The sequence below is a fragment of the Loxodonta africana genome, chromosome 2 (assembly GCF_030014295.1).
Source record: "Loxodonta africana isolate mLoxAfr1 chromosome 2, mLoxAfr1.hap2, whole genome shotgun sequence".
In the NCBI taxonomy this organism is placed as follows: Eukaryota; Metazoa; Chordata; class Mammalia; order Proboscidea; family Elephantidae; genus Loxodonta; species Loxodonta africana.
In genome coordinates, this window is record NC_087343.1 from 81,275,928 (window position 1) to 81,299,939 (window position 24,012).

Consider the following 24,012-nt stretch of genomic DNA (forward strand, 5'->3'; position numbering starts at 1 on the left):
CTGTCACCCTGCGGCCTACGTGCGGGCGTGAGATTCAAACGCCAGAGGCTAGCGGCTGGCGGGCGAAATGCGCGCGGCTGAGATGAACCAGCCTCGCCTGCCTGAGTGGCCTTTCGGGTTCGGCGTACGCAGACCCTCACGCCTCCTGGGCTGCGGTCGCCTGCCCTGGCAGGGCTGTTTCCGGGGGGCGGAAAAAGTGGTTTCTTCCTGCGTTGGGTAAAGCGGCTTGCAAAGCAGGGAAGGAATCCTGAGGAGAAAGGAGCTGCTTTGGAAACTGGAGGGTAGGTTGGTGAGGGAACTAAACCAAGACGAAGACTTCACGGTAAATCTGCTGGACAGGAAAAAGAAATTGAAGTCAGCAACATGCAAAAGATATTAGTATAGCACGCTTATGAAAATAACCCCCGGGAGTGCGCGGTATGCAAAACGTACAACGCACTTATTACTTCCGCAAAAATACGTACCTTTGATAGACTTTGGTTTTACTCAAAGGGAACTGGGGACCTATTCCAGGATTTTAAGAAGGGAGCTGTGATCATTTCTGTATGACACCTAAGTCCTTCAGGGCAAAGGGATCTTCCCAAAATCTTAAAAACAAATACATACAGTGCTGTCATAGAAGACTCCAAACATCGGCAAACAGATGAACATAGTTCATTCAGTCAGGCTGCTGGGAGAAACCACATTGTTAAGGTAATTCATTAACTCATAGCATTGTTCAATGAAATCTTTTATTGGAAATGCTGATGTTTCAAGGCATGTTTCCATAAAACATCAGTGAAATTTTACATAGAAAGGGGATTGGGCCCTGATGCACTCTTCTCCAGAAAGAGGAAGATTATTCTTCGGAGGCAGTCATTCTACAGTAGCTACGATTTCTTGAGTGCTTACTATATACCAGGAACCGTGTTAAGATAGTGCTTTATGGGCATTTAGCACAGTGAATCCTCACAACCATCTTAAAAGAAAGGTACTATTATTATCCTCATTTTACAGATAAGGAAATGGAGGCTTGGAAATATTGAAGGAACATATAGGGATGGGGTATCTCCCCTGGGGAGGGGCCCCCAGGAGTGACCTGATAGCCATCGGTAGAATAGTCTCCTGGACAGGATGATGAAGGCCCTTGTCAATATTTACCATCAGAGGGATATAGAAGGGCATGGCCTGAGGAGCGTGTCCCTGGGAGCCAGCATCCTGAGAACTGGGGTACAGACTGGGGGTGGAGCCGAAGAAGACCCCTGAGAGGAAGAGAGCAAAAAGAACATTTACTGAGCTTCTACCATGGACCAAACACAGTCACAATTTATTTTATCCATGTTGCTGTTTTTGTGTGCCATTGAGTAGATTCCCTGTGGAGTCAGTGTGTGGGTTTAACCGCCAATTTTTTGGTTAACAGCTGAGCACTTAACTTTCTGCCACCTTTATTTTATCCTTAGACATCTTTAAATTAAAAAATATTAACCCCATATTATAGGTAAAGTACGTAAAGCTTAGAGAATGTAAGTTGCTCTACCAGGGCTCCTTACTGGCTCCCTAGGAGTAATTAAAGGTTATAGGTCTGGCCCAGGCCCGGGTATCTGCATTCCATTGAGCCTTCTCATCCGCCCAATCCCGCCTGCGGGCGGGCGGCCGGGCAGCCTAGCGGACAGCGGCTGGTTTGTGCACTTCGGGCAGGAGTGGTGGGTCAGCAGGGCCAGGTGGCTCGGGGCGGGGCCCGGGCGCCAAACTTTCGCAGTGGGCGGGACCGAGCCGCGCGTTCCGGCCTCGGGGCGTGGCTTCCAGCAGGTGCGTCAAGCGGCTCGGGTTTCACTGAAACTTGCCGGGCCGGGGGAGGCGCGCGCGGAGGCTCCAGATAGGGGCCGGCGAGACAGTGGCTTTCTCTCAGAGCAGCGAGTGGGGTTCCGGAGCTTCGAATTAGTGGCGGCGAGTTCCCTGCACTGCCGGCGTGGGGGCTGCTGGAAGGATGCGGAGCCCGAGCGCGGCATGGCTGCTGGGGGCCGCAATCCTGCTGCTGGCGGCCAGCGTCTCCGGCAGTCACAACACCCAAGGTGAGCAACTGGGGGAAGGAGGAATTGGGGTGCACGGCCCTTGGGCCGCTCCAGGTCATGGGCTCGCGGGGCAGGTAGTGGAAGCCGCTTAGGTTTTCTGCCGCCGCCACCAACTCCTAGCACCCCGCAGCCTCCTTTCGGCGGCTTTGATGGGGGACCCCTGCGCTCGGGGAAGCGGCTGAAGTCGGCGAAAGAAAGGCGGTTACGCCTCGCCCCGCTTACCAGAGAGGCTTTGGTGCTGGAGACCCCCAGGCCCCCCAGCTCCCGGTGGTGGAGGAGGGAAGGGAGGAGTGAGTGCCTGAGTCTCAGAGGTGCCGGGAGAGCTCAGGCTCCCCTCCCCTGGGCTGGTGTCTTTGAAAACACAAAGTCATTAGGAGCTTTTCACACACCCTGGCGACTTCCTCCGTGCTGGTCCCGCGGGGCCCCAGGCCGTTATCAAGTTGGTGGCACTGGGCGGGGTGGGGTTGGTGGGAGCCTGCAGCCTGAGAGCCTTCTACCTTGATCTTCGTGCCCTCCTCCAACCCTTGGAGGCCACTGTCTGGCGTCTGCGTTGAAGACCCACTCGGGGTCCACAGATGCTAGCAAAGTGGGGTGTTCCACATAATATCCGGGAATACTCTGAAAGCCAGTTGCCGGGGTAAGGAACGCTTAGCCTTGAGTTTAGGCCAGCCGGGTTTCAGGTGGGTTTGCGGGTGGAACTTTTTGTTAGGTGCCGTGGAGTCGGTTTTGGCTTACAGCTACCCCATGTGACAGAGTAGAACTGCCGCATAGAGTTGTCTAGGCTGCAGTCTTTACCGGAGCAGATCAGCAGGTCTTTTTCCCACGGAGACCCTGGGTGGGTTCGAGCCGCAGACCTTTTGGTTAACAGTGTAGCGCTTAACCGTTTGCACTGCCAGGGTTCCTGGAGCTTCTTGGACCCTGCCTTTTTATTCTACCAGTTGGTCTTCCGGGCCTGGGATTCCGGGCCCTTCCTTGCCACCCTGGAACGCATACTGGCAGCCGCAGAGGTCTGCAGGCCAGAGGCTGCCAGCGCCCAGGAGCAGAACTGAACAGCCCAGGAGCCATCCCGGGCGGTACTCTAGTGCCGTTTGTGTGCTACTGCCCGCCCTGGCGGGTGTGCTGCTTGGGCTGTGCTCGAACTTGTTCTTCTGGGAGTGGAATCTGAGGGCATGGGGGAAGTTTCGCCTGTGAACGCGCTATTGTGATGCTAACAGAGGCCCCAGAGGCTATTGGGGGCTGCGTGGGTAGCATGAAAACGGAGATTTTAATTTCCCTGAGAAATTTGCAGACCCGCTGTGAAAGGCCGTTTCTCATTCCCCGCCCCCTTTTGTTAACTTAAAGAAAAATTTTTATTTGTATTAGAAATGGTTGGATTAAAGAGGGGTAAGAATTCACTAACATCTACAATTCTAAAATAATAATTAAAAAAACGGGTTTTTCTTTGATTGTTTCTTTTGTTTTTAATTAAGTTTATGAGGACACATTTTCCACAAAACCTGACCTGAGCTCATGTGAGAATGTTTTTTTTTTTTTTTTTCTTCTTCTGTGTTTATCTCCTTTGGTGTGAATATTCAGACATGTTGTTACAGAAATGTTCATGTGTTTGACTCTGGGTGCTACACAGAGGTGCTGTGTAATAGACGGAATATGCATGATGTTACCTTTGTAAATCTTAAGACTCTCAACTGTAAGACACACCGGCCCAACATTTTGGATATGGCAGTGTGGGCCTGCCTTATAGGGGGAAATTCAGGAGGGTGGTGTACAAATAACTGAAATTCAGCAGACACTGATCAAGGGTGAGTATGGGAGGGCAGTTTCTCACTTTTATCTTCCTCTTCATGAAGTTGTAAAAGAGCAAATCACAGTGAATTGAATTAGATGGAAAGATGTAATTCTTTTCCCTCAGCAGTTACAGAAAAGAGTGTGATGGTATAAGCTTGAAAACTGCACCACTGGTATACACTTTACTGGCCAGCATCAGAACAAAGGCATTTATTTATTTATGTGACATATTGAAAACCATGATGAACACTTTCCCATTTGCCTTTGTTTTTTTAAGTTGGAAACATAAAATGCAGGAGCAAACAGTGTGTGCAAACTTTAAAGAAAATATGTGGGTGTCAATGATTTGATACTTTTATGATTCAGGCAGTAAGATAGGAAGCATGCCCAAAGTATTTGGGTGTTCTCTATTGTTTACAAAGTGAGAGGTCCAGGGATGGAGTGGATCCCTGGGGTATAATGTGAACTTGATTTAACAAAACAAAAAAATCAAGTTACTTGTTAACTAGAGCTATTTAATATTGCACCTTGGCTTTTTTCCTCCGCATACCTTCATATGTCTTCAGGGTAACTTTCCTAAAGGGTTAGTTAAGTAACACTGAGGTTTAGATAAATGGAGTTTTCCTCCCTGCTTGAAACTCTAAATGGTTTTAAGAATAGACTATCATGAAAGCTTTGCTGCCCCTCAGTCTTTGTTTATCCCCTTTTAGCCTGACTCTTCAACATGGTCCACAGTTTGTAACTGAACAGATTTTCGGTTTTTCTTCCCAAAGGCCTTACCCCAAAAGACTGCCTCTTAAAAGGGAACTCAGCCTAGAGTACAACCTTCTCATTTTACAGAGGGGAACACAGAATTCGGGGAAGGAGGGTAGTAGGGGGGCAGAGGAAAAAAACACTCCCTCAGACCCCATCTTCCTTTTCTGTTACAAAGTAACTGATCATTATTTGAGTATATATATTTAATGTGTCTCCTCACTGGATGGTAAACTCCTAGAGGCCAGGGAGCCTAGTGCCTCTATCACCATGGTCTAACAGTCTGTCACCTAATGGGCTTCAGTAAATATCAAATGAGGAATCCCTGGTTGGTGCAAATGGTTAGGTACTTGGCTGCAAACTGAAGGGTTAGAGGTTCGGTCCCACCCAGAGACACCTTAGAAAAAGGTCTGGTGATCTACTTCAGAAAAATCAGCCATTGAAAACCCTATGGATCACAGTTCTACTCTGACACACATGGGGTCACCATGAAGTGAAAGGGCTTGTCCAGAGGGATGTAGCTGGACAATGGCAGCATCATATTTAAGTCTGGTGGTGTACTTGGTTGCTAACCAAAAGGTCAACGATTCGAACTCACCAGCCACTTGGAAGAAGGATGTGGCAGTCTGCTTCTGTAAAGATTTACAGCCATGGACACCCTATGGGGCAGTTCTGCTCTGCCCTACAGGGTTGCTATGAATCAGAATCAACTGGTTTGGTTGGCATCTCAGGCATTTTCTTTCTACCACATCATGGGCCTGGGAAGTCTCCTGTGATGCATAATTCCATTTCTCTTTTGTAGACTGGAACTTCTGTTCTCTTTACTATTTCTTTCTTTCTTTTTTTTTTTAAGTTATACAAGTAATATAAGAAAAAGTTTAATTAAACCACCCCAAAACTCAGTACCCAGAGTAACCTCTGCTAACATTTTGGAGTATATCCTTCACAGACACTTGCATACTCTCATGTGTAAAATGTTGTTGTTGTTGTTGCTAGCCTGGTCCTGCACCATCCTCACAATCATTGTTATGCTTGAGCTCATTGTTGCAGCCACTGTGTCAGTCCATCTGCTTGAAGGTCTTGCTCTTTTTCACTGACCCTCTACTTTACCAAGCATGATGTCCTTTTCCAGGGACTGGTCCTTCCTAATATTACATCCAAATTATGTGAGACGTACTCTGACCATCCGTGCTTCTAAGGAGTATTCTGGTTGAATGTATAAAATGTTGTTGTTAGGTGCCGTCGAGTCGGTTCCGACTCATAGCAACCCTATGCACAACAGAACGAAACATTGCCCGGTCCTGCGCCATCCTTACAATCGTTGTTATGCTTGAGCTCGTTGTTGCAGCTACTGTGTCAATCCACCTTGTTGAGGGTCTTCCTCTTTTCCACTGATCGTGTACTCTGCCAAGCATGGTGTCCTTCTCCAGGGACTGATCCCTCCTGACAACATGTCCAAAGTATGTAAGACGCAGTCTTGCCATCCTTGCCTCTAAGGAGCATTCTGGTAGTACTTCTTCTAAGACAGATTTGTTCGTTCTTCTGGCAGTCCATAGTATATTCAATATTCTTCGCCAACACCACAATTCAAAGGCATCGACTCTTCTTTGGTCTTCCTTATTCATTGTCCAGCTTTCACATGCAATGTATAAAATACGTACCCATAAATATAGAAATATTCTGGTATAATTATATAAACTAATCAGCATGTCAAATATAAAACATTTTTAATAATGCTAAAATATGTTACAGGAGTATATATCATAATTTTTTAATTATTCCTCTGATGATAGACACATGGGGTATGTCCAATGTTTTATAATTCGATAGAACACAGTAATGAAATGAAGATGGAACATTAAATTTGTGTTCGGTCTTCTTGCTTGCCTTGTAGTTACCAATTAACCTTGATAAGTGATGTTTTAGCGAAGTCTGTGTTTGACTTTCTTATGGTTTTATTACCTGGGCAAGTGTTAAGAGGAAAACAGTTCGTTCTGAAAGAACACTTGTGAAGATTTAGTAGAAGTGTACCTTAGGAGACATATGAGGCAATTGAACCTTTTTATTTTTTAACCTGTGCTCCCAAAGGTCAGGAGAAAAAAAATTTCCAGTGAAGGAATAGTAGAGGAGAAGGGAAGAGAAAAGAGTTAACCCAAATTACTTGCTTTATACTTGGCCTGGTGAGGAGGGTACCACAGGAGAAGTATACTTAAAGTTATGTGTGTTTTTTTTTTTTTTTAATAGTGGTCTCATATAATATTTGTCCTTTTGTGACTGATTTCACTCAGCATAATGCTGTCCAGATTCATCCATGTTGTGAGATGTGTCACAGATTCATCATTGCTCTTTATCATTGTATAGTAGTATTCCATTGTGTTTATGTACCATAGTTTGTTTATCCATTCATCTGTTGATGGGCATTTAGATTGTTTCCATCTTTTTCCTATGGTGAATAGTGCTGCAGTGAACACAGGTGTGCATATCTCTATTTGTGAGATGGCTCTTATTTCTCTAGGGTATATTTCTAGAAGTGGGATTGCTGGATCCTATGGTATTTATATTTCTAGCTTTTTAAGGAGGCACCATATAGTTTTCCATAGTGGTTGTACCATTTTACATTTCCACCAGTAATGCATAAGAATTCCAATCTCCCTGCAACTTCTCCAACATTTTTTATTTTGTGTTTTTTGGATTAATGCCAGCATTGTCAGGGTGAGATGGTATCTTGTAGTTTTGATAGGGTCTCTATGAAATGGAATCAGCTTGACGGCGACGGGTAATGGCTAATGAGTATTTCCTCATGTGTCCCTTAGCCTCCTGAATGCTGAATATCTTCTTTGGTGAAGTGTCTGTTCATATTCTTTGCCCATTTTTTAATTGGATTATTTGTCTTTTTGTTATTGAGGTGTTGAGGTATTCTGTAGATTTTAGAGATTAGACCCTTGTCGGCTATGTTGTAGCCAAAAATTTTTTCCCAGTCTGTAGGTTCTCTTTTTACTATTGATGATCTTTTTTGATGAGATACTGTTGAGTTTTGGGAGTTATTTATATATTCTAAGTACAAGTGTTTTGTTGGACATATAAATTGCAAATATTTTCTCCCAGTCTTTAGCTTCTCTTTTCATTTTTAAGACGGTTTCTTTGACAGAGAATAAGTTCTTCATTTCAATGAAGAACTGTTTTTTTCTTCTTTCTTTTATGGATCATGCTTCTTGCTTCGTTTCTAAGAACTTTTTGTCTAAATTCAGGTCATGTGGATTTACCTGTATGTTTCCTAAGTTTTAAGGTTTTACATTTTGTTTTCTAAAAGTTTAAAAATTTTTCATTTTAAACTGGTATATATGTACATTTTGAGTTAATCTTTCTATAAGGTGTGAGGCTGTGGTCAGGTTTTTTTGTTGTTGTATATGGATGGCTACTTCTTCCGTTTGTTAAGAAGGTTATCTTTCTTCCCAATGAATTGTCTGCTATCTTTGTCAAAGATCAAATGACCTGTTTGTGTGGGTCTATTTCTGGACTCTCTATTCTGTTCCAATGATTCGAGTGTCTGATCCTTTGCCAATGCCACACTGTCTTGATTACTGTAGCTTTATAGTAAGTCTTAAAAGTGAGTAGTGTGATTCTTCCAGCTTTGTTCTTTTTTCAAAATTGTTTTAGCTATCCTATTTCCTTTGTCCTTTCATAATAGCTTTTAAAAATTGCTGTTGCTAGTTTCTTGGCTATAGCAAAAGTAACAGCAGAAAACAAACAAATTAAGATTAATTAAAAAAAATAAATAAAAATACACATAACAGGGAATCATGGAAGTCAATAGGTAAAAGATCACAATAATCAAAAAGAGGGACTAAATACAGGAGACAATGAACTGCCATATGGAGAGTGATACAAGGCGATATAGAACAATACAAGTTAGGTTTTTACTTAGAAAAATAGGGGTAAATAATAAGGTAACCACAAAAAGGTATAACAACTCTATAACTCAAGATAAAAACCAAGAAAAACGTAACGACTCAACTAACATAAAGTCAAGCACTATGAAAATGAGGATCTCACAATTTACTAAGAAAAACGCCTCAGCACAAAAAAGTATGTGGAAAAAATGAAATTGTCAACAACACACATAAAAAGGCATCAAAATGACAGCACTAGAAACTTATTTATCTATAATTACCCTGAATGTAAATGGACTAAATGCACCAATAAAGAGACAGAGAGTCACAGACTGGATAAAGAAACACGATCCATCTATATGCTGCCTACAAGAGACACACCTTAGACTTAGAGACACAAACAAACTAAAACTCAAAGGATGGAAAAAAGTATATCAAGCAAACAATAAGCAAAAAAGAAGAGGAGTAGCAATATTAATTTCTGACAAAATAGACTTTAGACTTAAATCCACCACAAAGGATAAAGAAGGACACTATATAATGATAAAAGGGACAATTGATCAGGAAGACATAACCATATTAAATATTTACGCACCCAATGACAGGGCTGCAAGATACATAAATCAAATTTTAACAGAATTGAAAAGCGGGATAGATACCTCCACAATTATAGTAGGAGACTTCAACACACCACTTTCAGAGAAGGACAGGACATCCAGTAAGAAGCTCAACAGAGACACGGAAGATCTAATTACAACAATCAACCAACTTGACCTCATTGACTTATACAGAACTCTCCACCCAACTGCTGCAAAATATACTCTTTTTTCTAGTGCACATGGAACATTCTCTAGAATAGACCACATATTAGGTCATAAAACAAACCTTTGCAGAGTCCAAAACATCGAAATATTACAAAGCATCTTCTCAGACCACAAGGCAATAAAACTAGAGATCAATAACAGAAAAACTAGGGAAAAGAAATCAAATACTTGGAAAATGAACAATACCCTCCTGAAAAAAGACTGGGTTATAGAAGACATCAAGGAGGGAATAAGGAAATTCATAGAAAGCAACGAGAATGAAAATACTTCCTATCAAAACCTCTGGGACACAGCAAAAGCAGTGTTCAGAGGCCAATTTATATCAATAAATGCACACATACAAAAAGAAGAAAGAGCCAAAATCAGAGAACTGTCCTTACAACTTGAACAAATAGAAAGTGAGCAACAAAAGAATCCATCAGGCACCAGAAGAAAACAAATAATAAAAATTAGAGCTGAACTAAATGAATTAGAGAACAGAAAAACAATGGAAAGAATTAACAAAGCCAAAAGCTGGTTCTTTGAAAAAATTAACAAAATTGATAAACCATTGGCTAGACTGACTAAAGAAATACAGGAAAGGAAACAAATAACCCGAATAAGAAATGAGAAGGACCACATCACAACAGAACCAAATGAAATTAAAAGAATCATTTCAGATTATTATGAAAAATTGTACTCTAACAAATTTGAAAACCTAGAAGAAATGGATGAATTCCTGGAAAAACACTACCTACCTAAACTAACACATTCAGAAGTAGAACAACTAAATAGACCCATAACAAAAAAAGAGATTGAAACGGTAATCAAAAAACTCCCAACAAAAAAAAGCCCTGGCCCGGATGGCTTCACTGCAGAGTTCTACCAAACTTTCAGAGAAGAGTTAACACCACTACTACTAAAGGTATTCCAAAGCATAGAAAATGACGGAATACTACCCAACTCATTCTATGAAGCCACCATCTCCCTGATACCAAAACCAGGTAAAGACATTACAAAAAAAGAAAATTATAGACCTATATCCCTCATGAACATTGATGCAAAAATCCTCAACAAAATTCTAGCCAATAGAATCCAACGACACATCAAAAAAATAATTCACCCTGATCAAGTGGGATTTATACCAGGTATGCAAGGCTGGTTTAATATCAGAAAAACCATTAATGTAATCCATCACATAAATAAAACAAAAGACAAAAACCACATGATCTTATCAATTGATGCAGAAAAGGCATTTGACAAAGTCCAACACCCATTCATGATAAAAACTCTTACCAAAATAGGAATTGAAGGAAAATTCCTCAACATAAGAAAGGGCATCTATGCAAAGCCAACAGCCAATATCACTCTAAATGGAGAGAACCTGAAAGCATTTCCCTTGAGAACGGGAACCAGACAAGGATGCCCTTTATCACCGCTCTTATTCAACATCGTGTTGGAAGTCTTAGCCAGGGCAATTAGGCTAGACAAAGAAATAAAAGGTATCCGGATTGGCAAGGAAGAAGTGAAGTTATCACTATTTGCAGATGACATGATTATATACACAGAAAACCCTAAGGAATCCTCCAGAAAACTACTGAAACTAATAGAAGAGTTTGGCAGAGTCTCAGGTTATAAAATAAACATACAAAAATCACCTGGATTCCTCTACATCAACAAAAAGAACACCGAAGAGGAAATCACCAAATCAATACCATTCACAGTAGCCCCCAAGAAGATAAGATACTTAGGAATAAATCTTACCAAGGATGTAAAAGACCTATACAAAGAAAACTACAAAGCTCTACTACAAGAAATTCAAAAGGACATACTTAAGTGGAAAAACATACCGTGCTCATGGATAGGAAGACTTAACATAGTAAAAATGTCTATTCTACCAAAAGCCATCTATACATTTAACGCACTTCCGATCCAAATTCCAATGTCATATTTTAAGGGGATAGAGAAACAAATCACCAATTTCATATGGAAGGGAAAGAAGCCCCGGATAAGCAAAGCACTACTGAAAAAGAAGAAGAAAGGGGGAGGCCTCACCTTACCTGACTTCAGAACCTATTATACAGCCACAGTAGTCAAAACAGCCTGGTATTGGTACAACAACAGACACATAGACCAATGGAACAGAATTGAGAACCCAGACATAGATACATCCACGTATGAGCAGCTGATATTTGACAAAGGACCAGTGTCAATTAACTGGGGAAAAGATAGCCTTTTTAACAAATGGTGCTGGCATAACTGGATATCCATTTGCAAAAAAATGAAACAGGACCCATACCTCACACCATGCACAAAAACTAACTCCAAGTGGATCAAAGACCTAAACATAAAGACTAAAACGATAAAGATCATGGAAGAAAAAATTGGGACAACCCTAGGAGCCCTAATACAAGGTATAAACAGAATACAAAACATTACCAAAAATGATGAAGAGAAACCCGATAACTGGGAGCCCCTAAAAATCAAACACCTATGCTCATCTAAAGACTTCACCAAAAGAGTAAAAAGACCACCTACAGATTGGGAAAGAATTTTCAGCTATGACATCTCCGACCAGTGCCTGATCTCTAAAATCTACATGATTCTGTCAAAACTCAACCACAAAAAGACAAACAACCCAATCAAGAAGTGGGCAAAGGATATGAACACACATTTCACTAAAGAAGATATTCAGGCAGCCAACAGATACATGAGAAAATGCTCTCGATCATTAGCCATTAGAGAAATGCAAATTAAAACTACGATGAGATTCCATCTCACACCAACTAGACTGGCATTAATCCAAAAAACACAAAATAATAAATGTTGGAGAGGCTGCGGAGAGATTGGAACTCTCATACACTGCTGGTGGGAATGTAAAATGGTACAACCACTTTGGAAATCTATCTGGCGTTATCTTAAACAGTTAGAAATAGAACTACCATACAACCCAGAAATCCCACTCCTAGGAATATACCCTAGAGATACAAGAGCCTTCATACAAACAGATAAATGCACACCCATGTTTATTGCAGCTCTGTTTACAATAGCAAAAAGTTGGAAGCAACCAAGGTGTCCATCAACGGATGAATGGGTAAATAAATTGTGGTATATTCACACAATGGAATACTACGCATCGATAAAGAACAGTGACGAATCTGTGAAACATTTCATAACATGGAGGAACCTGGAAGGCATTATGCTGAGCGAAATGAGTCAGAGGCAAAAGGACAAATATTGTGTAAGACCACTATTATAAGATCTTGAGAAATAGTAAACCTGAGAAGAACACATACTTTTGTGGTTATGAGGGGGGGAGGGAGGGAGGGTGGGAGAGGGTTTTTTATTGATTAATCAGTAGATAAGAACTGCTTTAGGTGAAGGGAAAGACAACACTCAATACATGGAAGGTCAGCTCAATTGGACTGGACCAAAAGCAAAGAAGTTTCCGGGATAAAATGAATGCTTCAAAGGTCAGCGGAGCAAGCGCGGGGGTCTGGGGAACATGGTTTGCGGGGACTTCTAAGTCAATTGGCAAAATAATTCTATTATGAAATCATTCTGCATCCCACTTTGAAATGTGGTGTCTGGGGTCTTAAATGCTAACAAGCGGCCATCTAAGATGCAGCAATTGGTCTCAACCCACCTGGAGCTAAGGAAAATGAAGAACACCGAGGCCACACGACAACTAAGAGCCCAAGAGACAGAAAGGGCCACATGAACCAGAGACCTACATCATCCTGAGACCAGAAGAACTAGGTGGTGCCCGGCCACAATCGATGACTGCCCTGACAGGGAGCACAGCAGAGGACCCCTGAGGGAGCAGGAGATCAGTGGGATGCAGAACCCAAATTCTCATAAAAAGACCAAACTTAATGGTCTGACTGAGACTAGAGGAATCCCGGCGGCCATGCTCCCTAGACCTTCTGTTGACACAGGACAGGAACCATCCCCAAAGACAACTCATCAGACATGAAAGGGACTGGTCAGTGGGTGGGAGAGAGATGCTGATGAAGAGTGAGCTAATTATATCAGGTGGACACTTGAGATTGTGTTGGCAACTCTTGTCTGGAGGGGGGATGGGAGGATAGAGAGAGAGGGAAGCAGGCAAAATTGTCAAGAAAGGAGAGAGTGAAAGGGCTGACTCAAGAGGGGGAGAGTAAGTGGGAGTAGGGAGTGAGATGTATGTAAACTTATATGTGACAGACTGATTGGATTTGTAAACGTTCACTTGAAGTTTAATAAAAGTTATAAAAAAAAAAAAAAAGTAACAGCAGAAAACCTCCTGTGACTTTTATTGGTTTTACCTTGAATCTATAGATTACTTTGGCGAAGAATTGACATCTTCACTATGTTGAATCCTCCAATCCATGCTCATGGTGTGTCTCTCCATTTATTTGGGTCTTCTCTGATATCTTTCATCAGCAATTTATAGTTTCCAGCATATATATCCTATACAAGTTTTGTTATATTTCTACTGAATTATTGCAGTTTTTGGAGCCATCGAAAATGGTACACATATGTGTTTTTATAATTTTGATTCCCAATAGTTCATTGCTTGTCTATACAAATACCATTAAATTTTGTGGGTTGACCTTGTATCCTGTGACCTTGCTAAACTCACTTACCAGTTCTAAGAGGTATTTTTTGTTACATTCCCTTGAATGTTTACATAGAGAACCATGGACCGACATCTTCAAATAGGAACAGTTTCTTTCCAATCTGTATGTCCTTTCTTTGTTTTTCTTACCTTGTTGCACTAAATAGAACTTGCAGTACAATGTTGAATAGGAGTAGTGAGAGTGGATGTCCTTGCCTTGTTCCTGATCTTAGAGGACAAGTACTCAGCCCTTCGCCATTACATATGATGTTAGCTGCAGGTTTTTCATAGATGCCTTTTATCAGATTAAAGAAATTTCCTTCTACTCTGAGTTTGTTGAGAGTTTGTTTTTGTTTTAGTTTGTCAAAGCTTTTTATAGCACCTATTGATATGGTCATGTGCTTTTTTCTTCTTTAAACTTAAATGGTGGATTACGTTGATTGGTTTTTGATGCTGAACCAGCCTTGCATTCCCACGAAAAGCTCCAATTGGTCTTTTAATATTATTGGATTCAATTTGCCAATATATTCTTGAGGATTTTTACATCTATGTTCCTGAGGGTTATTGGTCTTTAATTTTCCTTTTTATACCCTGTCTGCTTTTGGTATGGGGTAATGCTGGCATTATAAAGCAAGTTTTAAATTGTTCACTTCTCTTCTATTTTCTGGAAGAGATTGTGAATCAGTGTAATATCTTCTTTAATTGTTTGATAAATTTGCCAGTGAAACTATCTGGACCTGGATATTTATTTTTCAGAAGTTTTTAAACTATAAAATCAACTCATATAATAATTATAGTGCTACTTGGGATATCTGTTTAATCTTCGGAGAGTTTGGAGGAACAGGTGGCTTCTTCTAAGTTGTTGAATTTCTGTGTGGAAGTTGTTCATAATATCTCCTTATTGTGCCTTTATGACTACAGGGTCTTCAGTGATAGCCCCTCTTTCCTTCCTGGGATTGATAATTTGTATTTTCTCTCTTTTTTTTATTTGTCAGTCTTGCTAGAGATTTATCAAATTTATTGATCTTTTAAAGGACCAACTTTGGTTTTATTTTCTCTCTTTTTTTTTTTTTTTCAATTTCATTAATTTCTGCTCTTATCTTTAGTATTTCTTTCCTTTTGCTTGTTTTGGTTTAATTTGCTCTTCTTTCTGTAGTTTCCTAAGACAGAAGTTCAGATAATTGATATGAGAGCTTTCTTATTTTCTAATATATTCTTTTAATATTATAAATTTTCCTCTAAGTATTGCTTTAAGTGAATTCTAAAAATACTGATATGTTGTATTTTAATTTTAATTCCATTCCAAATAGTTTTTAATATCCTTTGAGATTTCTTCTTTGATCTATGGATTGTTTAGAAGTATGTTGTTTAATTTCCAAGTGACTGGGATTTTTTTTTTCTTATCCTTCTGTTATTGATTTATAATTTAGATCAATTATGGTCAGAGACCGTATTTTATACGTATTTCAATTCTTTTATAATATGTCATAATCTGTTTTATGACCTAAGATATTGTCTCTTTTGGTAAATGTATTCAGCTATTGTTAGGTAGTGTTCTATAAACATCAATCAGTTTCAGTTGATTAATGATATTTTTCATTCATTGTCTTAAGCTGGGTTCTCTAGAGAAGCAAAACCAGTAAAATGTATAAATATACGTAGAGAGAGATTTATATTGAAGAAATGGCTCCTGTGGTTGTAAAGGCTGGAAAGTCTCAAGTCTGTGGGCCAGGCGGGGGGCTTCTCCTGACTCACATAGCTGCAGGGGCTGGCGAACCCAAGATCAGCAGGTCAGACAGCAGGCCTCTGTCTCACAGGCTGTGGAGACTGACAAGTCTCAAGATAGGCAAGACGACAGGTTAGCTGGTAGCTCAAGAGCTGGAGGTCAGACAAACAGGAGGCAGGTGCAGGACCCAGAGCAAGCAAAAAGCCTAGGAGCCCTGCCAGAAAGTCCACCGATATTGGATGCAGTCCACACCCCCAAGGAAATTCTCTTTCAGCTGATAGGCTACTCACAGCAGTTTCCATCATGGAAGTGATTGCATCGTTATATGACTGCCAAACTACATCACAACTGCCAAGCCACTGAGAATCGTGGTCCAGCCAAGTTGACACACAAACCTTAATGATCACAGTCATTTACTTTATTATTACATTATGGTCTTAACAATAGAAAATACTGTTTACTGAACACTTTTATATTACAAGTGCAGTACTAGACAGTTACATGCACTGTTTAAAATACCTTTTTAAACCCTGGAAGGTGAATATCATCCCATTTTACAGGTAAGAAAACTGATCCTTAGAGATGTTGAGCACCTGCCCAAGATCCAACAAAAAATGAAGTTTTAAGACCAGAATTTGAATCTTGTTCTGACTGTGAACATTGTTTTTTTTTTTTTTTCATTTTAACACCTTATTTTTGGCCCGGTGTATGTGCTAGCTGTTATGTTTTGGAAATGCTCTTACATCTTTTTATAAATGTACATTTTTTGTTTCTCCAATTAGATTGTAAACTCCCTGAAGTAAAAAAATGTTTTCTTTTTCTTCTACATAGTGCCTGTTAAGGCTTCAGTGTATAGTAAGGGCTCAATAATTGCTGGCTAAAAATTTACTCACTGAAAGTCCTTTAAAAATACTCAGCAGGAATAGGATGATGGTGATTGCCTTAGTCATCTAGTGCTGCTATAACAGAAATACCACAAGTGGTTGGCTTTAACAAAGAGAAATTTATTTCTTCACAGTAAAGTAGGCTAAAAGTTCAAATTCAGGGCATCAGCTCCAGGGGAAGTCTTTCTCTCTCTGTCGGCCTCATCAATCTTCCCCCGGACTAGGTGTTTCTCGCCCAGGGACCCCAGGTCCGAAGGATGTGCTCTGCTCCCAGCACTGCTTTCTTGGTGGTATGAGGTCCCCTTCTCTGCTCACTTCCCTTTCCTTTTTATTTCTCACACCTCAGAGAAATTTCCTTTACATTGGATCAGGGATGTGACCTGGGTAAGGGTGTTACAGTCCTACCCTAATTGTCTTTAACATAAAATTACAATCACAAAATAGAGGACAAGCACACAATACTGGGAATCATGGCCTAATCAAGTTGACACATTTTTTTGTTGTTGTTGTTGGGAGTTTTTTGATTACCGCTTCAATCTCTTTTTTTGTTATGGGTCCATTTAGTTGTTCTTCTTCTGATTGTGTTAGTTTAGGTAGGTATTGTTTTTCCAGGAATTCATCCATTTCTTCTAGGTTTTCAAATTTGTTAGAGTACAATTTTTCGTAATAATCTGATATGATTCTTTTAATTTCATTTGGGTCTGTTGTGATGTGGCCCTTCTCGTTTCTTATTCGGGTTATTTGTTTCCTTCCCTGTATTTCTTTAGTTAGTCTAGCCAATGGTTTATCAATTTTGTTGATTTTTTCAAAGAACCAGCTTTTGGCTTTGTTAATTCTTTCCATTGTTTTTCTGTTCTCTAATTCATTTAGTTCAGCTCTAATTTTTATTATTTGTTTTCTTCTGGTGCCTGATGGGTTCTTTTGTTGCTCACTTTCTATTTGTTCAAGTTGTCGGGACAGTTCTCTGATTTTGGCTCTTTCTTCTTTTTGTATGTGTGCATTTATTGATATAAATTGGCCTCTGAGCACTGCTTTTGCTGTGTCCCGGAGGTTTTGATAGGAAGTATTTTCATTCTCGTTGCATTCTATGAATTTCCTTATTCCCTCCTTAATGTCTTCTATAACCCAGTCTTTTTTCAGGAGGGTATTGTTCAGTTTCCAAGTATTTGATTTCTTTTCCCTGATTTTTCTGTTATTGGTTTCCACTTTTATGGCTTTGTGGCCTGAGAAGTTCAGTTTCCAAGTATTTGATTTCTTTTCCCTAATTTTTCTGTTATTGGTTTCCACTTTTATGGCTTTGTGGCCTGAGAAGATGCTTTGTAATATTTCGATGTTTTGGATTCTGCAGAGGTTTGTTTTATGACCTAATATGTAGTCTATTCTAGAGAATGTTCCATGTGCGCTAGAAAAAAAAGTATACTTTGCAGCAGTTAGGTGGAGAGTTCTGTATAAGTCAATGAGGTCAAGTTGGTTGATTGTTGTAATTAGGTCTTTCCGAAGTTGACACATATTTTTGTGGGACACAATTCAATTCATGACAGTGATCATAGCCACTATCTTTGAAGGGCAAGACGTTGAATCCCTGAATCTGGATTATATATAGTATTAGCATTTCTCAATAGAGATGCTATTTGCATTTTGGGTAAGACAGTTCATATCATGAGAATTGTGTAGGACCATTTTGAACATTATAGAACATTCAGCATCCTTGGCCTATCACTTAACATCAGCATTTTTTCCAGTTACTTGCAATCAAAAAACTTCCACAAATTATAAATGCCCTTTATAGGGGCAGTATAACCCCAATTGAGAGCCACTAGCAGTGGCTGGCACATATTGGTGCTCAGTAAAATCTGTTGTGTAAAATAAATAGAAAGATCACCCCTCAATGAAGGCACCTCAAAGCTTTGATAAGAGTAATGTGGGATGTGTCTCTCCAGATCTTGTGGGAAAGGGAGGAAGATGGTGCCTACAGTCACTCCTGAACTGCCTTTTACTTCATAAGGTCCTTTGGTTTGTCTAAGATCACAGTTCACCGTTTCAGCAATGGCAAGATTCTTTATAAGAAGGAAGCACATGTGAAGATGCAAAGGTGCCCCTGGATGGCACAAACAGTTAAGCACTTGACTGCTACTGAAACGTTGGTGGTTCAAATTCATCCAGGGGCACCTTGGAAGAAAGGCTGGGTAATCTTGTCTGAAAGGTCACAGCTTTAAAAACCCTATGCAGTACAGTTTGGAATTGACTCAGCTCAACAGCAGCTGGTTTGTTTTTGTTTATTGATGATCCAAAGACAACAGTCCCTATACATTGTACAAAGGCCACTTCCTGGTTGTTGTATTGAGTGAAAGCTACAAACCCTCTGAGCAAGTAGACAACTATGGGTAAGTATGTTACTTGTGAACAGGAAAGAGGGAAGGGAACTCACTAGCAAAGAACTCTAAATTCGTAGTTTTCAACTTCAGCAGTACATTAGAGCCTCCTAGGAAGCTTTTAAAAACTGAATGTTCATCTCATGCCCCGCCTCAGACCAGTTACATCAGAATCTGAGAGTGGGAACAGGGCGTGGGATTTTGTAAAGCCCCAGGTGATTCTAATGTGTAACCAGTATTGAGAACCATTGGTTTTAAAGGAAAGGACTAAGCAGATTAGCAAATATATGTTGTTTGTTTTTTCAGAAACCCTAGTTGCGTAGTGGTTAAGTGCTATGGCTGCTAACCAAAGGGCCGGCAGTTCGAATCCGCCAGGCACTCCTTGAAACTCTGTGGAGCAGTTCTACCCTGTCCTATAGGGTCGCTATGAGTCAGAATCGACTGGATGGCACTGGGTTTGGTTTTGGTTTTTTCGGTTTGTTTTTTAAGATGACTTTGGTGGTGTTATGGTGGAAAGAGCATGTGAGGTATGTGACCCTGGGATAATTATTTATTTTCTCTGAACTTCACTTTCTTCATCTGTTAAATAGAAATAAATATACTACTTACCTCATAGCGTTGTTGAAAGAATAACACAAATTTTTGTGATTGAAGTTAGCGCTGTTCCATGCACTGACTGGCTCAATAATCTTTGGAAAATATGCAACATGGAATTGTAACCTTAGGAGTACCCAGTACACATTAATAAGCCATGGAAAAATAAAATCTCGTTTGGGGCAGTAAACAGGCTAGGATGACATCATAATTAAAGGCGAGAACTCATTTCTATGGGGACAGCAAAACTTTCCATTCCAGGCTCCTTGAAGATGAATCCCTGGCCCTCATTCACTTCACACCGGTGAAAGGACATCCCTAGGATTTGTGGCCAGTGACTGTTCCATCAAGCCATTGGCACCACAATACAAAAAAGGGAAACACATTTGGGTGTCATCAAGCCTGTTCCTCATCCAGGAGTTTTTTTTGTTTTTTTTTTTTTGGTTTTTTATTATTAGAGCCAGGGCGGTGCAAACGGTTTACATTTGACTACTAACCTAAACACACCTAGTGAAGCCATGGAAGAAAGGCCTGGTGATCTGCTTCTGTAAAGATTATAGACCAGAAAACTCTATGGAGCAATTCTGCTCTATAGTACACGGGGTCATCAGGAGTCAGAATCAACTCAGTGGCAACATGTTTCATTAGAGCCAGAGACGATGCTGCAGATAGAATAAATTAGGAATGGGTGTAGAACTGCTCCATAGGGTTTTCTCGGCTGTGATCTTTACGGAAGCAGACCCACAGGTCTTTCTCCCACTGAGCCTTTGGGTGGGTTCTAACCACCAGCCTTTCATAACTGTTTGAGCTACTGAGATTCCTTCCCCCAGCCCTAGGCAACCACTAATCTGCTTTGTATCTATGGATTTGAGTATTATGGACACTTAATAAAATGGAATGATATAATATGTAGTCATATGTGGTCGTTTGTCCATTGTTGAGGCTGTCCTTGTGGGTGGAGAGGGAATGTCCCTTTTGGCCCTGAAAGTCTTCCTATGCAGGGCTCAGGGATAAGGAATGACTGATGGGCCGGGCTAGATTCTTGCTCAGGGCCAGAATGGGAGAGAGCCATTATGAAGTGAAAATTCAAAAGCTGGCATTGGGGCAGTTGTTAGCTGCTATTGAGTTGGCCACATCTCATGGCAACACTGTGCACAATGAACAAAATACTGCTTGGTCCTGTGCCATTCCCACGATTGGTTGAAGATCACACCATTGTGATCCATAGATAGGGTTTTTATTGGTTGATTTTTCAAAAGAAGATCAGGCTTTTCTTCCTATCTCTCACACTTGAGAATTTGGTTTGGAAAGGAATTACTACACAATCCTAAACTGATTTTTATATTGATCCATTGAGTGACTGCTGATGGTCATGTGATAAGAGTAGTTAGGAACTAATGCGTGTGGACAGCTTATGAAAATACTCTCAGTGTTTTCAAAATTCGTGGATGTCAATGTGTTCTGCATACACCCCACAACCCCCCAATAAAAAAATACTCATTGAAAAAAACAAAACCAGATATTAGAAATCCCAGGAACCCTACCACCCAGAGAAAGCCCCTGTAAGCATTTTGGGTACCGCTCCAATGGTACATTTCTGTCTTAGTCTAAAGTACTTTTACTTGAACAAACCAACATTGCTGCTGAAATGTTTACTTCTGTAGTAACCGTTTTCTGCCTTGCCTTATTTGTACAGGATTCAGTAAACCCACTAAAGGAAGAAGTCTGATCGGTAAGAGTAATGGCTCGTCTCAAGTCATCGGAAAAGGAGTTACAGTGAAACCAGGCTTTTCTGTGGATGAGTTTTCTGCCTCTGTCCTCACTGGAAAACTGACCACCGTCTTCCTCCCAGTTGTCTACACAATTGTATTCGTGGTTGGTTTGCCAAGTAATTGCATGGCCCTGTGGGTATTTCTTTTTCGAACACAGAAGAAGCACCCTGCTGTGATTTATATGGCCAATCTGGCCTTGGCAGACCTCCTGTCTGTTATCTGGTTTCCCTTGAAGATTGCCTATCACATGCATGGCAACAACTGGGTGTACGGGGAAGGTCTCTGCAAAGTGCTGATTAGCTTTTTCTACGGCAACATGTATTGTTCCATTCTCTTCATGACTTGTCTCAGTGTGCAGAGGTACTGGGTCATCATGAACCCCATGGTGCACCCCAAGAAGAAGGCCAACATTGCCATAGGTGTCTCCCTGGGAATCTGGCTGCTGATCCTGCTGGTTACCATCCCTTTGTATGTTGTGAAGCAGACCATCTACATTCCAGCCCTTAACATCACAACCTGTCACGATGTGTTGCCGGAGGAGGTGTTGGTAGGGGACATGTTCAATTATTTCCTTTCTCTGGCCATTGGAGTCTTTCTGTTCCCAGCGTTCCTGACGGCCTCTGCCTACGTGCTGATGATCAGGGTGCTCCGATCTTCTGCCATGGATGAGCACTCGGGAAAGAAAAGGCAGAGAGCAATCAAACTCATTGTCACTGTCCTGGCCATGTACCTGATCTGCTTCACTCCTAGTAACCTTCTGCTCGTGGTGCATTATTTCCTAATTAAAAACCGGGGCCAGAGCCACGTCTATGCCCTGTACATCATAGCCCTCTGCCTCTCCACTCTCAACAGCTGCATTGACCCCTTTGTCTATTACTTTGTTTCAAAAGATTTCAGGGATCACGCAAAGAATGCTCTGCTCTGTCGAAGTGTCCGAACTGTAAAGCAAATGCAGATATCCCTTACCTCAAAGAAATTCTCCAGGAAGTCCAGCTCTTACTCCTCAAGTTCAACCAGTGTTAAAGCCTCCTATTGAGTTGTATGTCTTCCTGGATGCAAGTTTTACAGTAGAGTTTGGACCCTGCTTACCATTATGGGGATGTTCTGTTATTTCCTGACCGAGTGGGTCTTACCACATATCATGGTTACGTAGCACCTCCTCAGGATTGCTAGAAACTTCCCTGTTTGCATGAGAAACAGCCCCAGAATTAAGATGGATGTTGTCAGTTTCAGAAATGCCTTTATTCAGGTGCTTCCTGAAACTGAACTGGCAAAAGTTGTCTTTCCAGAAGGTAGCAAAAAGACAGAATTCTGTAACTTGGAAAAACCAGCCTTGGCTTGAAGACTAATTTCTTAGTTGAAATTACATTTCTCTTATATCTGGGGCCAATCCAGCCTTATTAAGGCTTAAGAGCTAGCTGTCAGAGATTATCAGTCCAACTGAGCACTTTACAGATGAGAAAACTAAAGAGGTGACCTGCCCAAAATCAAGTTTTCAACCAATAGCAGTAAATCAGGATTAGACAGGAGAATTCAAGTGTTCAGTATGATTTGTGTAACACCACTGACATCATCATAAAAAATAGTAGCTGTCAAGTCAGTACCAACCCGTGGTGACCCCATTTGTGCAGAATAGAGCTGCTCCATAGGGTTTGCAAGGCTGTGACCTTTTGAAAGCAGGTTACTAGGCCTTTCATCGGAGGTGCCTCTAGGTGGGCTGGAACCACCAACTGTTCTGTTAATAGTCAAGTGCTTAACTGTTTATGCCACCCAGGGACTCCAGCATCATCATGGAGCTTATTAAAACATGAAGGTTCCTCAGACTCACTAAAACTGAGATGCTCTGGGAACAGGCCCAAGAATCTACATTTTAGCCAGCCTTTGCTTGATGTTTATGCACACCAGGGTTTGAGAAGCACTGGGCTGAGTGTGTCTTCTGCTTGACGAAGTGTCATGGTAGATACTGAAGAGAGAGGCAAGCAGAATGCTTTGTGCCCCCTCTTTTATGTTTGGTTTTGAGTGAAATCTGTTTGTTGACTTATTGGAACTTTCGTTCTTATTAATCCTTCCAGCTTTTGTATCATTATTTACTTCATGGAGAATACAATGAAGATTTTAAACTTGTTAATTCAAATTTTGTATAACTTTGCTGACTTCAGTGAAGTCTTCAGGCAGTATGAGTAACTGATTGTTTTGTAACTCAGAGTAACATTTACCACTTAGTATTTTTTAAGATAACTGTTAGGATATTTATTGTCATTTTTGTCCATTTGTTATTAAATATGAAATTACACAAGGCTTCACTGGGTTTAAACCACATCTGTTTGGAAGATAGCACTAAAGTAGATGTGGTTTGCAACATGTTTAAACTGTACTTGACTCAAGCAGATGTTATACAACTGTTGTATTTGTGACTTTTAAAAAGAACTATTTTATAGATTGTATAGTGTGATTGATTTATAAATAACACCTGACTGTTTTTTACAACTTACTTCTGAGTGTTTTTTTTCTTTTTTTGGCGGGGGGGTGGGTGGGAAGGGAGAAGTAAGCCATTGCCTCACTCTTTTTTTTACTGCTCATACCGTATTTTTTTTATATAAATGGTGCCGTACTGTACATATGGTTTTGTGATGATTGTTTTTCATTTAAAAACGTGTTTTAGAATTCTTTCCATGCCCACAGCTAGAGATTGACCTTTAATGTTAAAGGATACAGACTGTTTAGTATTTTGGATATATGGTGATATATGTAGCCATTTCCTTAAGATGGGTCCTCTTTCTTT

The 24,012-nt window shown here is 40.7% G+C and overlaps 1 protein-coding gene across 1 annotated transcript; it reads left to right on the forward strand.

Annotated features, from left to right (window-relative positions):
- Positions 1-1,818: 1,818 nt before the first annotated feature.
- Positions 1,819-23,741, forward strand: F2RL1 (F2R like trypsin receptor 1). The gene is made up of 2 exons (XM_010588227.3): positions 1,819-2,051; positions 21,155-23,741. Exons 1-2 carry the CDS (start codon positions 1,967-1,969, stop codon positions 22,264-22,266), a joined length of 1,197 nt encoding a protein of 398 aa, XP_010586529.1. The 5' UTR covers positions 1,819-1,966; the 3' UTR covers positions 22,267-23,741.
- The last annotated feature ends 271 nt before the right edge of the window (positions 23,742-24,012 follow it).